Here is a 15279-nt window from a genome sequence, read left to right as displayed (position 1 = left end):
ATGGTGCCAATATTTTGGGTATTTCATCAGATTTTCAAATAAAAGTACCAAAAATTAAAAGAAAAACACCCGCTCAAACTTTGACTGCAAGATCACATTTCTAGGAGTTAGTAACTGAGAGCACCACAAAACCGAAGGTGGGAAGTAGGTTCAACAGATTGGTCCTCAGCCAGATGGGGCTACTTCAGCTCTAGCTGCAGGTGGTCCCTATGCAGAGATGCTTGCAGTGAGAGATCTGGGTGGGCGGATTTTAGAGCAGAGGTCAAACTGGCGTTCAGAGAGGTTCAAAGACATGTTTTTAAGGTCGAAAGAGTCTATGAGAGTTTTTATATTCCATATTCTCCATTTTATAAAAATGTAAAAAAGTGTTGTATACCAATTTGAGATCATCTGAATGTCACTGCATGACTGAGTGCTGCCACAGTGTTTTTTGTTTGTGTTCACAATTCAGTTGGTCCCCAGTGGTACATTACATAAACTGACAGTATATCTTAAGTCATTTTAGTCTAAGTGGGATCCAGTTAGACCAATCAGTCTTTCTCCCTCCCTCTGCTCCCCAGAGCATTTCGTTCCCCAAGAACCAAATGGGCTTTTGTGGATTTTATGGGATTCACCTTGTTAGAAAAAAGCCAATAAACACAGGTCTTTTTGAGATGAACCCTTCTCTCTCTTGGCCTCCTGCTGATGTGGCTGTGAGAAACTGCCCTTAAACTTCTCTGAGGCTCTCTAGTTTGAGAGTATCTATGAGAAACACCCCTTATCTCTTGGAAGTGTTGCTTATATGAATGGATACACTGACCCTTTGATCTTTTCGAGGCTATAACAAAGGGTTGTACATTCACACTTTCAGTCTTTTCCCTATGCCATGCTGTTGGAAATAAACTCTTAACTCTAGAGTCTTTTGCCATTAGGATAGATGGAGATAGAACCTTGCCATTAGGATAGATCCTCCTTTCTCCTGTTTCCAATAATATGTTCATTGCTTCCTTCTGAACCCTTATCAGCCACATCTTATCCATATTTCTACTAACGGTATGTTCAAGGCATTCTAGTCTTTTTTCTATCATGCTCCTCAAAATTCTTCCAACTTCTCTCCACTTCCCAACTCCAAAAAAACTTCCACATTTTTATGTATTTGTTATAGTAGCATTTCACGTCCAGATACCAAAATCTGTATTGATTTTTTAAATTGCTGTGTAACAAACTACCACAAATTTAGCAATTTAAAGCAATACTCACTTATTAGCTCAGAATCCTATAAGTCAGAGGTTCAGAAAGGCATGGCTAGGCTCTCTGCTCATGACATCACAAGCCTAAAGTCAAGGTGTTGCCGAAACTGATTTCTCATCTGGAAGCTTCAGAGAAAAATTTGCTTCCAAGCTCATTCCTTTTTTTTTTTTTTTTTTTTTTGTCAAAATTCAGTTTGTTACAATTATAGGACTATAGGTTACTGGGTCCTATTTCCTTTCTGGCTGTCAGCTAGGGCCACTCTTATCTCCTATGGGGCCACCCACATTTCTTGCCATGTGATCTCCTCCATCTCCAAGCCAACAATGGTGGGTCAAGTCCCTTTTATACTTTAAATCTCTGGCTACCCATCCTGTGACCAGCCAGAGACACCTCTCTGCTTTTAAAGGGTTCATGTGACTAGGTCACGTCCACCCAAATAATCTCCCTTTCTCAACGTTGTCTGTGCCATATAATATAACCTAATTAGGTATTTACAGTCCTGGCAATTATACAGGTATGTATCCCGGGACGGCAGAAAGTCTCGGGGCCCATCTTAGAAGGCTGTCTGTCACGGGGCTATCCATTGGCCCCTTTAAGTCCCAACAATCTTGAAGAAGCAGAGTTTAAAACCTGGGAATTTTTTTTTTCTCATTCTCTGTGTCCACCTTTTTTTCTACTCTTGGCTCTTTAGATCAGTATATTATTAGATTGATAAACGCTGGAGAAGAGATTTCATAATATCATGATGAATTACTCTCATAAGAACCCATAAATCCCCACATAGAGAGAATGGCTTTGATCTGAATGTACTCTGGATTCCCTCCTAAGCACAGAGTTTCTTGAACCTTCTGAGAAGTAGTACTGTTCCACCCCTTTCGCCTGCATTCTGATTAAGATAGCCTCCCCTCTTTTGTTTTAGATTCTTTCCTCTCTTCCCTGGTTATCTGTCAGATGAATATAATTCTGAGTGTTTGCCAGGTCACCTGAGGACAAGGGGAAGCACCCAAGTGCCAAGGTTCTACTGAAGACTGGGTCTATTGGTATTTACTGGTGCAATGTCACTTGAGGCTCCCCAGAAACATCTCTGAGATAAGGCTAAAGGTCACACGGCTGGTGGAGTTATTCTGACTTTTCTATGTTCCCCACCCCTCAGTTGTGCAATATGAGTGGTTTCAATGCTGGATTCAGAGTTGGTGAAAATTGGGAGGGAACTGTGACACGATAAATCAAGGAAGGGATATGTCTCCTTTTTCTGTGAGCCTTGCTTAAAGTCTCCATTTTGGGAGCAAGGCTGAAAATATCCTCGCCTTGGATCCCATAGAATGCCAAGCATCATGCAGCAACAAAACCTCCTAAAATGCTGTGATGCAGAGCAATTTCTTTGTTATTCAAGCCATCCAAAGAGCCACACCTAGTAAAAGGGTGGTTCTGGGACCAATATTACATATCAGGCATTTTGAGGTTCATCTAGCATGGTAGTCTTGTTTCTTACAATAGCTCCTAGGGATAGTTTATGGAAAGGCATCATCTCTTGATTTTACCATGACAATTGCGAAAGTGGAGAGATGCTTCTGAAATATTACCATTGTCACCTAACAGCTTATGAATCAAAACTTTCCTTGAGTCTTGAGATAAAACTATGAAAACTGAATATTATGTTCAACTAGAGTTTTAAAGCACAAAAGAAAAAAGTGATCTAATAAATGTACATTTGCAAGGAGCTGGGCACCTACTAGGATAAACTTTGCCACTGGATACAAATTATGTTATTCCCACAAAAAGAAAATATTATTTCCTAAAAGACAAATTACTGGGAAGAAGAATTAGGATAAAGCTGATCTCTTGTTCAGAAATCCTAATGTGGGGTTCTACGCATGGCATAGTTTCTCTACCTCTATTGCTGCTCTCTTATGAGAAGAGACAGGCAAGTGAAACAGTAGATGGCGAGAGACAGAACACCAGGTAATAAAGCAACCAGTCTCAAGTCAGGGGGAGGCTGTCTGTAGGGGGTTTTCTGCCAAGCTTCTACTAAGCACTGAAGAACTAAAATTTGTCTCCAACACGTAAAATAGTTAAAACAAAGGGAATCTAGATTTGCGTTTAGTATATATAAAGGTAGTCAGAACTTTGGTCAGTATGTCTGAGTTGACATAGAAATCTTTTTTCCCACTTTAAACACAGAAATTTTGGACAAACTATACCACAACTATACACCCACACCCAGTGTCCCAGTGCTGAAAATAAAGATGGAACTCAAAGCAGTGAGAAGGAGCCAAAGCCAAGTGACTCCTGGGGAGAACTGGACCTGAGATACGTCTGAGGAGCTGGTGGCCAGGCCTTCAGTGTTAGTTGTGGGACCTGTGCACATGGGTGCAGGAACCAAGCTACCTACGAAGAGAAAGAAATCATATAGGATTTGTCCATACACACAAGGGAAACTAGCTACACCGTGACCACTCCCCAGGAGAGTGACAAAGGAGCCCACTTTCTGCTTGGGACCAGAGGAAGAAAAGGGCCAAGTGCAGAACCCCAGTGCTGTGCATGAGTGCTAAGTCAGCACCCACTCCCAGCTCACAGCATGGGTCCCAAGTCTCAAAGTTAATATACAAACTGGTCCTGGGCCAGTAAAATGCATAGGGCCCTTAGCAGAGGCAAACATAAAAGCTCTCTGTAGAGATGTTCTCACTACCAGGTCATAGTTCATAAAGGAAAGCACAATTCACAAAGAAAAAGTTTAAGAACTTCGATTATTTGATCATTTGAAATTTCCGTGGAACTACAGACACTGAGGCAAATTTAAAGGCAAATGACCAATGAAGGAAAATATTTGCAACTCATGTAACTGATAAAAAGAAATAATATTCAGAATTTATAAAGAACATCTATAGATTAAATAAAGAAAAAACAGACAATGGACAAGAAGCATGAATAAGCAATTCAGAGAGGAAGAAAACTGCCCAATAAACATGAGATTTCCAATCTCACAAGTGACCAGGAGAATCCAATTTAAAACATTGAGATACTGTTCCCATTTAGCATACTGGCAAAAGTCAAAAAGAATAGTTTTAATGTCTTATAAAGTAAAAAAAAAAAGTCTTATATAAAGTTGAAAACATACACATCCTGCAACATAGTGATTCCCACCCCAGGTACACCCTAGAGAAAGCTGTGCATACATGCCCTGGTCAATATGTACGAAGTGGCTGCTGCAGCACACTTTCAAGAACAGAACTTAAGAAACTTAAATGTTATCCACTAAAAGAAGGGATAAATGGTATCCTAGTTCTACAGTGGAACACTATATAGCCATTAAAAGAATAAACTAGCTCTCTGTGTATTAACATGGCTATATCTCAAAATGTAAGGGTAAATGGAGAAGTACATGCTGCAGAATAATAGTGTGGTAATATTCATGAGAGAAGTAAGAGAAATGAAATACATATTAAAATATGTTAAAAGCAATAGATAGCCTGAAAGATAGCAATAAAATTCATGATGGAGATTGCCTTTGGTGTGGTAAGAAGGCAAATGGTACTGAGTTAAGTCCTCAAAAGAAGACTTCAACTTTATCTATAAAATAAAATAAACCTGAAACAGAATGAAAATGTCAACAGTTTCAATGCTAGGTGATGAGTACTAATGTATTTATTACATCAATCTCTGTATTTTAAACTTTTTTTCTAAATGTAAGAAATAATTTTTAAAAGAAAATAAATAAAATAAAATATATGCCTCGGGCCCATACACTTTCAAGAGGTTGACCATGAATTTGGCTTAGAGCTTAATTATTCCTTCCATCACTGTTTGTTTTGTTGTTGTTGTTTTGGTGTCAGGCCAAATTTCAAGCCAAATGTCAATAGCTTATCTGCAAGCTAATAAAGGTCTCTCTCTCATCTTTCAAAACACCTTTCTCTCATTTCCAGAAATCTAAGAGACTGAGGAGAAAACAGCAAGCAGTCTGTCTATCCATTCCTGTATAACCATGCCAATTCCCCAACTCAAATTTAATTTAACAATGAAATGCACTTACTTCAATTCTCAATATTTGAGTTACTAATTTGTGTATTCTTTCACTGTCTTTGTAAGTTCCCAGAAAGCGGAACTGTATCTAAATCTCTTTATATGGCACTTAAAATGACACTACATGCAAACAAATGCTTAAAAATACAGTACTTTTCATGATTATACTAATTCATAGAGAGGAAGGGCTATGAAAGGTGCCCAGGTAGATGACAAATCTCTAAGGATATGTAGTTTCATAATAGTTAATAATTGTTAAGTTTTCCCACAGAGATGTGTATAGTTCACCTATGTTATTTGAAACATGATTGATATTTATGAGTTTCTCTCTTGATGGGGACTTGATGAAACCACCCAACTTCCTTAGAAGTTAGACTGTAAATTATGTCTTCTTTGCAGCTTACTTTGTCAAAAATCATATAACTTCTCTACGTGTTGTTTTTTACACATGCTGACTCTACACCAATTTGCTGATATAAGAGCACAAAACAAGCAAGAATAATGGCAACTGAAGTATAAAGTGCAGAAATCTGACTTCTAGCTAAAAAACCATAGTGTCTTTTTTTTCCCCTCATGTTTAATTTTAAAGGAAAAACTTCTAGACAAGAGTTTCATAAACCTGGTTGACCATATAAAGTATCAATTGTGTTCACAAAAGCAAAAATTTACTCATCAAGGACTGTGAATTAGTCATTCTTAGCACTTTAAGCAACTCCAAAAGAAAACATTTTACATATCATGCAGATCAAGCCAATACAGGTGTACAGGTTAATGGAAGTTCCTTTCATTATGTTATAGAGTTGATCATAAATTGCCTTTTGTGAATCATTTCCACAGAAGTCATAAAATCTTAAAGAAAAATATTTTTTACTGTAAATTCTATCACTTTTGTGGTGTGGAAAAACAAAATATCTAAACAAATATCCCATATATTTTTTAAAAATCTCCTCTGAATATGTTTTACTTTCCACAGGTTGTCAGAAATCATTTTAAAGCTGTTAATAAGTGTTTTGGGGAATTCCCAGGTGGTCCAGTGGTTAGGACTCCACGCTTCCACTGCAGAGGGCATGGGTTCAACCCCTGGTTGGGGAACTAAGATTCCGCAAGCTGCATGGCACAGCCAAAAAAAAAAATTAAAAAAAATAAGTGTTTTGATTAATATTTTGAAGGTTGGGAAACAAATGTTCGTTCAAAAGTAGATGATGAATTTGTATCAATATGAAAAACCAAACAATCTAACACATAATAAATCAAGAAGTAAATTCTTTAAAGGGCCTTTTGGTATTCTATGAATTGTACTGACCCCAGTATAATGTATTTTCCCAATAAGGACATCTTTTGATAGTCATTTGCTGTACTGCAGTCAACCAAAATGGTACCCCAGTACCTCTGGTTTTGCCACGTCCCTATTTAGTACACGATTTAACAACAATCACAAACCCTATCTTTTCTTTATCTACAGCATCTCTTCTAATCACATGTACTTGTGCTTGTGAAGGTCAATAAAGTGGGTTCTCCTCCATGTCTTTGAAGCTCAAATATATTTAAGCAAGACTCCACTAGAACCTTATGAATCTTTCTAAGAACTGCTTATGAGGATTCCATGCCAAACACCAAGGTCAATCAAATCTCAATCAGGCAATTAAACATTCATTCACACATTCACAGCAACAGTATAAATACTTTTTTTTTCTTCTCTTCTCTTTGTAACAATTCCTTCTTCTTCCACTGTTTCTCTTTCTCCTCTTCCTTTTCTCTCCTTCTGGCAGAAATTTCCATTTCCAGTCTTGCTACCTCTTCCTGGTGGGCTCGCCACTGAAGAACCTGAAATAGAAATTCATTCCAATAACTATACACACTCAAGTGATTTCACAGATCACAAGGAGACTAGGTTCTGAATCAAGCAGATGTCAAAGATTTTCCAAGTACACATTAAAATTCTGTGTGCACATGAGCGTGTGATGTATGTGCAAGATGTGTGTGTGTTAGTATTAAAAGGAGAAAGCAACTTTAAAATCACCTCATTCAGAGATTCTTCACTTGGATTCATGGAATGAAATCCTAAAGAGTCCGTGAACTGACTTCAAAGGATCTGTGAATTCTCATAAGTATTATGGGAAAGTTTTGTGTTTTTGCACAGCTGTGATTTTCTGGAACAATAGTTCCAGTTTCTGGTCAACAGTTTTCAAATGGTCCTAATATCCTAAAACTTTTAAGAACTACTGATATATTTCATCCTGATTTTTGTAAGTGAATAAAATGAGCCTGAATGAAGATGAAAAAAATGTTAAGACATTTAAAAGAAATTTCTGGGTACTGACAGGTGTTACTGGTAGAAGTATAATTGGCACAGCACTTCTAGAGGACACTGGGCAATATGTAAATACGTATCACAAGAGAAAACATGCATAGTCTTTGACCCACAACCCCACTTTGGGGAAGTTATTCAAAGAAGACAATCAACTGGACAAGTGCACAAAAATGTACCCATGAGGAATATTCACTGCAGTTCTGCTTAAACAGAAAAACTGGAAAGCGTCTAAGTGTCTGGCAACAAGAGATAGCTTAAATTAATTATGGTATCGTCATACAATGACTGCCATTGAAAAAGGATCTATATTTCCATATTCATCAACATAGAAAATATCCACAACATATTATTAGATGCAAAAAAGCAGGTGCAAAACCACATTTATAGTATGATCTCATTAATATAAATTATCATCTATGTATCTACACATAGAAAGAGATTTGGAAGGAGGTTTACCAAAACAATAATAATTGTTATCTCTGAATAGTAGCATTTCATGGAATTTTAAAAATTTATCCTTAAGCCTTTCTATGCCAAGTGACATTTTTACAATAAACATGTATTATCTTTGTAAGCAGTAAACCAATGAAACTAACAAAATAAAAACAAACACATGTTCCATGTACACACGTAGCTAACGAAGCAGAGAGGAGGGAGATGGAGAGGTATGCAGAAATTTTTTTTGGAAAAGGAAGAAACTAGCATTCTCAGTTTAATACCTCTTTGCCTTACATATTTGATATAAGCATGACTCATTATGGTAATATATAAAGTGAAAATTGAATAAATAAAATATAGAAATATGATGAGCTAAAATGACTAAATAGTTAAGCTCTTTTTGCACTTTCATTATTCAAAGTTTATTTTCTAAAAATATATTTTGCTCTATTTATCAAAATAACCAAGGAAATTCAGACCCCTGATTTTCAAGCACACTTAGGTTTCCCCATCTACTGCTTATCTTGGCCGTATTTATCTTCTTGTTTTGAACCCTGTTCCTAGAATAAGATCATCTATCCCTTCTGTCCTGACCTCCTACTTCCCAACTATTCCTTTCTGTACCCACCTTCCATCTGCAACATGCTATATCAAAATCAAGTGTCCTATCAAGTGCTACCAGGGATCACTCTCCTGAATACCTAAAGGATAGTTTTCGGTCCCTCTTTCCTTAACCTCATGGTTGGTACTTAACCCTGTCAACCATCTCTTCATGTTTAAAACTCTTTCCTTCCTTGGCTATAACACTGTTCTCCCCTGCTTCTCCACCAATGAATACTACCTTCTTCTCTTCTTCCTGCTTCTTGTGTCTACCCTATACGCAACTCTATTGCTATCCTTTCTCAACCTCAGCCTCTCTCTGTTCGTTATCTGATGTGCTCATCCTCTCCTATGAGTTAACCTATCACTTCTGTTGGTCTGACTCTAAAATGTACAATAGCAACTCTGCATTTTTGTCTGCAATCCCATCCTAACAAATGCTTAAAGACTTTGCTGTATGTATGTGCACCCAAAACACAACATTTCCAAAATTAAACTCGACTTCTTTAACTTTGCCATAGCTTCACACCAAGTCCTGTGCATCTGCCTCTTCTTTCAAACAATCTTGTTTGTTCTGTGAAACCACAAGTATCTCTGTAGTTTCCATTTTTATTACTATGTACATCTATCAACATGACTAATTCTTTACATTTTACCTATTACTTGAACAATCTTATATTTCTTAAGCTCAGATGGGCTTTTATTTATAACAAATCAGCTTCTAGACTACTGAATTTCCCTAAGCCACTTTGCTGTAATTTCCTAGTCCATCCAAAGTCTATGTGCCAAATGTATTTAGAACAATACCAGAAAGCTCATGGGGTGATGTCAATTTCTCCAAATATGACCTAAATAATTTAGCTTTCTCACTTCCAACCAATGCCCTACTTTAACCTAGCTAATGTATAATCTCTAGGTAGGTTTTTTCCTGTGCCTTTCCTTATACCACCATTCTTGTCCTTAGCCTCATGGCGTGACCGAAACTATTCCCCCACCTGAAATGCCCTCTGTTCCCCCCTATTTCATAAAGTGCTTCTTGGTCCACCATGTGTCTCACATTTTCGATGAAACATTCTCCAACCCACACTCATCTCTCTTTTATTTCACTTACCATATGATAACTGTTCTCTAATCATTTTGAGCATAATGTTTCTATTTTCATTTAGAGCAGAGTCCATGATATATACATATTTTGTTTTCCCCTTATACTGTCTAGCAGAGTGCTAGCACATCATAGGTGCTCAATTAGTACCTATTTAATTTACCAAAATAACATTTTAAAGTGGAACCAAATAAATAAAAATAAATGATAGCATGAGAATATACCATATTGTAACACATAATGAAATAATGGATCCTCGTTCATGATCATCAATTGCTACTAAAAACTTCATTTTGACAGCTGATAGGAAACGTTATAATGGATGGATCAGGCTGACAACTGTTGAAAACGCTGAATAATCTTAACATCACAGAGAAACAAGCAGCCATTTTGGCATCCTGGTATAAGTATACAACATTCTCCTGAATCATTCTTGCCAAAATATGAAAATGAATATGATCAAATCTCTAGACCTATCTATCAGTTTACAGAAAATTCAGTCAATGGAAAAACACATTAAAGAACACTATGGGAATACAATCAGCAAAATTGAAATTTGAAAAACTTTCAAGGATTTAACAAATTACAAGGAAAAAAGAAGGAAGGGAAAATATGAGTTAAAAGAGATTTAAGAAACATTATCAGCCAAATGCAATATGTGGATAATATTTGGTTTCCGATTTGAATAAACCAAATGTAAAAAAATTTTGAAACAATTAGAGATATTTCAATATTGACTAATTAGTTGATACTATTATGGAAACTGTTAAAGCTTTTAGGTACGATCATAGTATGGTTATTTTTTTTAAAGAGTCTTTAATTTTAGAGATATATACTGAAATACATATGAAATGATATGATATTTGGGGATTTGCTAACTATTATCCAGTGGGCATGGGAGAGTACGTAAGAATATTTGACTGATAAGCTGATAATTGTTGAAGTTGAGTAATGATAGATTTTGTATGTTTTTACATTTTTCCATACTAAAATTTTTGTAAAAAAACAAAATAAACCATAAAATATATGTCCAAAGAGATTTGTATAATAAAAGACTGTAGTCTCAAGGTTCTCAGACAATGAGACCAGAGATGCAGTGAACTAATGTAAAGAAAAATAGCATACATTCATCCTTTCCAAGTACTGAGACTATTTCTATAAATTTCAGTTGAAAGAAGTTTGTGTTTTGAAACTAGTCTTATCACCTTTTGATTTAAGACTAATTTATGGGAATTATCATTGAATGACCTCTGCACATGTGATGTCATATGATTTATGAAGCCAAATATAAGCAAACACTTATAACTGGTCAAGATTTCTGTTTAAAAAGGTAAGTATAGCAAGAAAATAACCAGATCAATAAAACTCAGGTAACCCAGTTAATCCAATTTACCCAATTGCCCTCCTTGTCATTTGCAAGTCTAAATGATGTTTCTCCTATTCTCCAGAAAAGATAAGATTATGGTAGTTTTTTAAATGGGGCACACACCATAAATCATGAAACAAATGCAAGTTTAGCAATCACAAAAGAACACTACCACAGTGGCAGTCAGGAGCGCATTATAAGGAAAGCATTATTTAGATTATTAACTACAGGACCTTTTCCCAGTTCTTTAATTAATACAGTCTTTGAATGAAACCTTAACCTAACAGAGAACAAATGAAGTTTAAAATATGTTCATCTGTTGCAAATAATAAATTAAGGATTTAAAATGAAAATGGTTAGTACTATTACATGTATCCCTTGCTCTTAATGTAAAAGTTAAATGGTTCAAGGGAAATTAATTAACATACATATTTTCAGGGTGAATAAAGTACTAGAAAAACACAAAATGAAACCCATGAAAACTTCAAAGGCAATAGTGGAAATTAACATCAAGGCAACAATATTAACACAATTTTACATCAAAATTGAAAGCTTTGAAAATAACTCTAAGTCGCGATGCAGTATAAAGGAAATGAGTATTGAACTGCTGGTCAGAATACCAGCTTTTTTGTATTCTCTCTGCCACTAACGGACAACAATGTTACTTTGAGCAAATGGCTAACTAGTTTTCTTGCATGTTAAAGGAGAGGACTGGATCAGGTGAGTTCTATACTTTCTTTAAGTCCTAATACTCTGATTCTATTTTATATTTTCCTTACATAGAGAGACCACAATATGGCATGCTCTGCAATTGTCTTCTTCAAGCAAAATGAATTGCAATGAGGAACGTTAGTGTTTTATAAGCCTGTTAAATAATAACAGACAATTAAACATTAATTGTGAATTCTATCTACCATTATTTATGGACCATTGTATCATGTGTGTTGTTTTATATGGGAAAAGTACCATTGACCAGTGCCTGTAACTGATGATTATAAAATATTAAAAACTGCCATATATGAGGCTTATTGTGTGCCAGGCCTATGCTTTATAAAGGCATTAAGCACATGGTGTGAAGTAATCCTTGAAACAAGCAAGCTATCTTCTTCACGCTTCATCTGGCTAACTTCTCCCTATCCTACTCAGCCCTAAGCTTAGTCATCATTTGCTCCAGGAAGCCTTCCCTAAGTTACCATGTTCAGGTCAGCTGCCTCTTCCCTACTTCCCTACTTCCCTAGCACCTTGTCCCTCTCCTGTATTACAGCACACATCAGCATGGAACCATGTGGATTTGCCTATATCTCACACTTGGCTACAAACTTCTTAAGGGCAGGGACCAGATTTGTTTTATTCATGGGCTCTCTCCAGAGCCTTGCATGGCATCTGGCACACAGTAAGGGTTCAAGAAATACTTGTTGGTAAATGCATGGAAAAGTCTCTGAGACTATGCCTGTCAGTTAGATTGACAGTATTTCCCTTTCTCCCCACTGGATTGGTCTTTGGAAAGAAAGGTACCCTCTTCAGACATGCTACCATTTTCTGATTCTTCCACCCTGTGATGACGGATCCTTGCTTTCCTGGTTATAGCTGTTTCCAGGATTCCCAAGCTCCACCTCTGATTGCCTCAGGGAAAATATCCAGAAAACCTTGTCAGGATTTTCAACAATGAATTCCTATTTCTAGCAATGTTAGAGGACGTGTCCAAAAAAGTGTCAAGCAAATCCTTTTCTGTCTTCTCCTTAAATGTTTCTATAAGCTTCTAAATTCAGTTCAGCTGAGTAAACTTCAAATTTTCATTTTATTAAATCTTCAACAGTGTGATAGTTCCATTAAATTTTGCACATGTCCCACCATTTTTCAATATTACTTAACTAAGCATTTTTATCTAATGTGTTCCATTTATGTTTAAACTCCACTCATGAAATACAGTACCTGTGATTTCACATACATTATTAAAGCTTTCTATACTCTTCTTAGCATTTTTGCTTAGCAGAAAGATTTGGCTTTTCCTCTTGGTTTCACAATTGTCCCTTGGTTTCTTGGGTGACTTCGTAAGTGCATTATTTATTTTGCAGTACGCGGGCCTCTCACTGCTGCGGCCTCTCCCGTCGCGGAGCACAGGCTCTGGACGCGCAGGCTCAGCGGCCATGGCCCACGGGCCCAGCTGCTCTGCGGCACGTGGGATCCTCCCGGACCGGGGCACGAACCCGCGTCTCCCGCATCGGCAGGCGGGCTCCCAACCACTGCGCCACCAGGGAAGCCCCATAAGTGCATTTTTTATCACCTCTCTTTGATAACTACTTTCCATTTTCTGTGACTTTTTATCAGTCGTTTACAGAATCTCAATGATTATGCACTATTATCTTGACTGTTTCATGTCCTTTTCTTTTCAAATAAAATCTTGCAAAGTTTCATTTCATTGGGTCCCAGAGGGTCTTAACCTTAGTGTAAAACAAGACTTGCAGAGGAAGAAACAAACTAAATGTTAATAAATAGAAAACTATCAACATATATTTTTTCCTAAGGGACAAAAGTTACAAACCTATCAGTCTCTTTTATTTACGAAGCTGACAAAGCCAGATTGTATAATGGAGACAGAAAATGGGGTTAACAGTCAGGAAATCACTTGCCTGCTGGCTATGAGATCTAGGGAAATTATTTCCCATTTCTGGGCCTCAAATCCTCTTTGAAAAATGAAAACTAAATCGGTTTTTCAAACAAAGGGTTACAATACATTAGTGGATAATGAAATAAATTTTATGGATGGGAACTAGCATTTCTTTATGGAAGAAAATATCACAGAGCATCTCATGTCATTACAGTAATGCTGTTTCAAGAAATTTTAATTTCCATTGTGTGTATGCATCTGTGTGTGTGTGTGTGTTGTGTGTGTATTCATTTGTGATGTAAAATACATTTCTCACTGTAGGTCACAGTGAAAGAAGCTTGAAAAACACAGCAGGATGTTCTCTATAATCGCTTCCAATGCTGAGATTCTATGGCTCTCTGATATAAAGACCAAAGCTACTGTGTTGCCATCATTAAGCCACAGGCCTTATTCCTTCTATAATACAATCAACCCAGAAGCATGATGAGAGAACCCAGATTTTGAAGTCAGAAACCTTGAGTCCTACCCCTGTGACTTATTAATAGTATTCCCTGGGGTACATTGTTCAACCACCTGTAACTCCGGAATAATGTAAAATGGGATAACAATGACACACACCTTACAGGACTGCTGTGCAAATACCATCAATGTGCACAAGCCAGAAACTCGGGAATCATCCTGAAACTGTCTGTCCCTGACGCTCCACATCTAATCCATTACCAAGTCCTGCAGACTGTGCATCCAACTATCACTTGCACCCACATTCGATTCTATCTTCAGGGCTCCCATCCTAGAGCTACCCAGATATATCCTGCAACCACTCTGGTTTCATTCCCTGCCCACCCCCCTATCTCACTTCCTACACTTTCAATGGTTTCCAGCACTCTTGGGGTGAAGTCTGAACTCCGAACTATGGACTACAAGACCTCTAGGGTTTGGCCCTGCCTATGTCTGCAGCCCCAACTCCTAACCTCATACCAATCACAGACTCACCCTCTTGCTCCAGGAGCCCTGGCCATCATCCAGCCCCTAAACAAGCCACATTTCCTCCAGCTACATGGATGTTGAACATGCCATTTCCTTTGCTTGGAATGCTCCTCCCCTCCTCTTTGCCTCATCTACACATTTTCCTAACCAATACTTAGTCCCAGATTTCAGCTCCAGTGTCTGTCAGGGAAGCCTTACCCACCCACCCTATAGGAGATAAAGCCCTCTAGCTGCATGCTCCCATATCATTGTTTACTTTTTCTTCAATGTACTTATCACAGTATGAAATCAGACATTCAGTCCTGTGATTACATTACCAGTGTCTGTTACCCCACTAGACTGTGATCTCTATGAAGAAGGGACCATATCTGATTGGCTCACCATGGTATCTCCAGTGCCTTACACACCACCTGACACCTAATAGATGCTCAATAAATACATCTGAATGGGTGAATAAATGAGATAAGAAAGCATAAGTGCTACACAAATGTTTACTATATTCCTGGATTGCTGCAATTGCTTTCTAGCTGACTTTCCTGACTTCAGTGTCATTTCGATTCAACCCATTCAGTAGATATTTGTCTATTGGATTTTCACATATTTTTGCTCCCTTACAC

General features: G+C 37.3%; 1 protein-coding gene across 8 annotated transcripts in view; it reads right to left on the bottom strand.

Annotated features, from left to right (window-relative positions):
* Window positions 1-15279, bottom strand: part of CCDC148 (coiled-coil domain containing 148) — a 339783-nt gene that overhangs the window by 128388 nt on the left and 196116 nt on the right. For all 8 annotated transcript variants that reach the window (XM_073807692.1, XM_073807693.1, XM_073807694.1 and 5 more), the window contains one exon: window positions 6934-7074. In XM_073807692.1, the coding sequence (XP_073663793.1) occupies window positions 6934-7074 (141 nt within the window). The remainder of the gene's footprint in view (window positions 1-6933; window positions 7075-15279) is intronic.

Source organism: Tursiops truncatus, chromosome 7 (genome assembly GCF_011762595.2).
Source record: "Tursiops truncatus isolate mTurTru1 chromosome 7, mTurTru1.mat.Y, whole genome shotgun sequence".
In the NCBI taxonomy this organism is placed as follows: Eukaryota; Metazoa; Chordata; class Mammalia; order Artiodactyla; family Delphinidae; genus Tursiops; species Tursiops truncatus.
The sequence above is the reverse complement of the archived record's forward strand: the minus strand, read 5'-3'. Positions and strand labels throughout refer to the sequence as shown.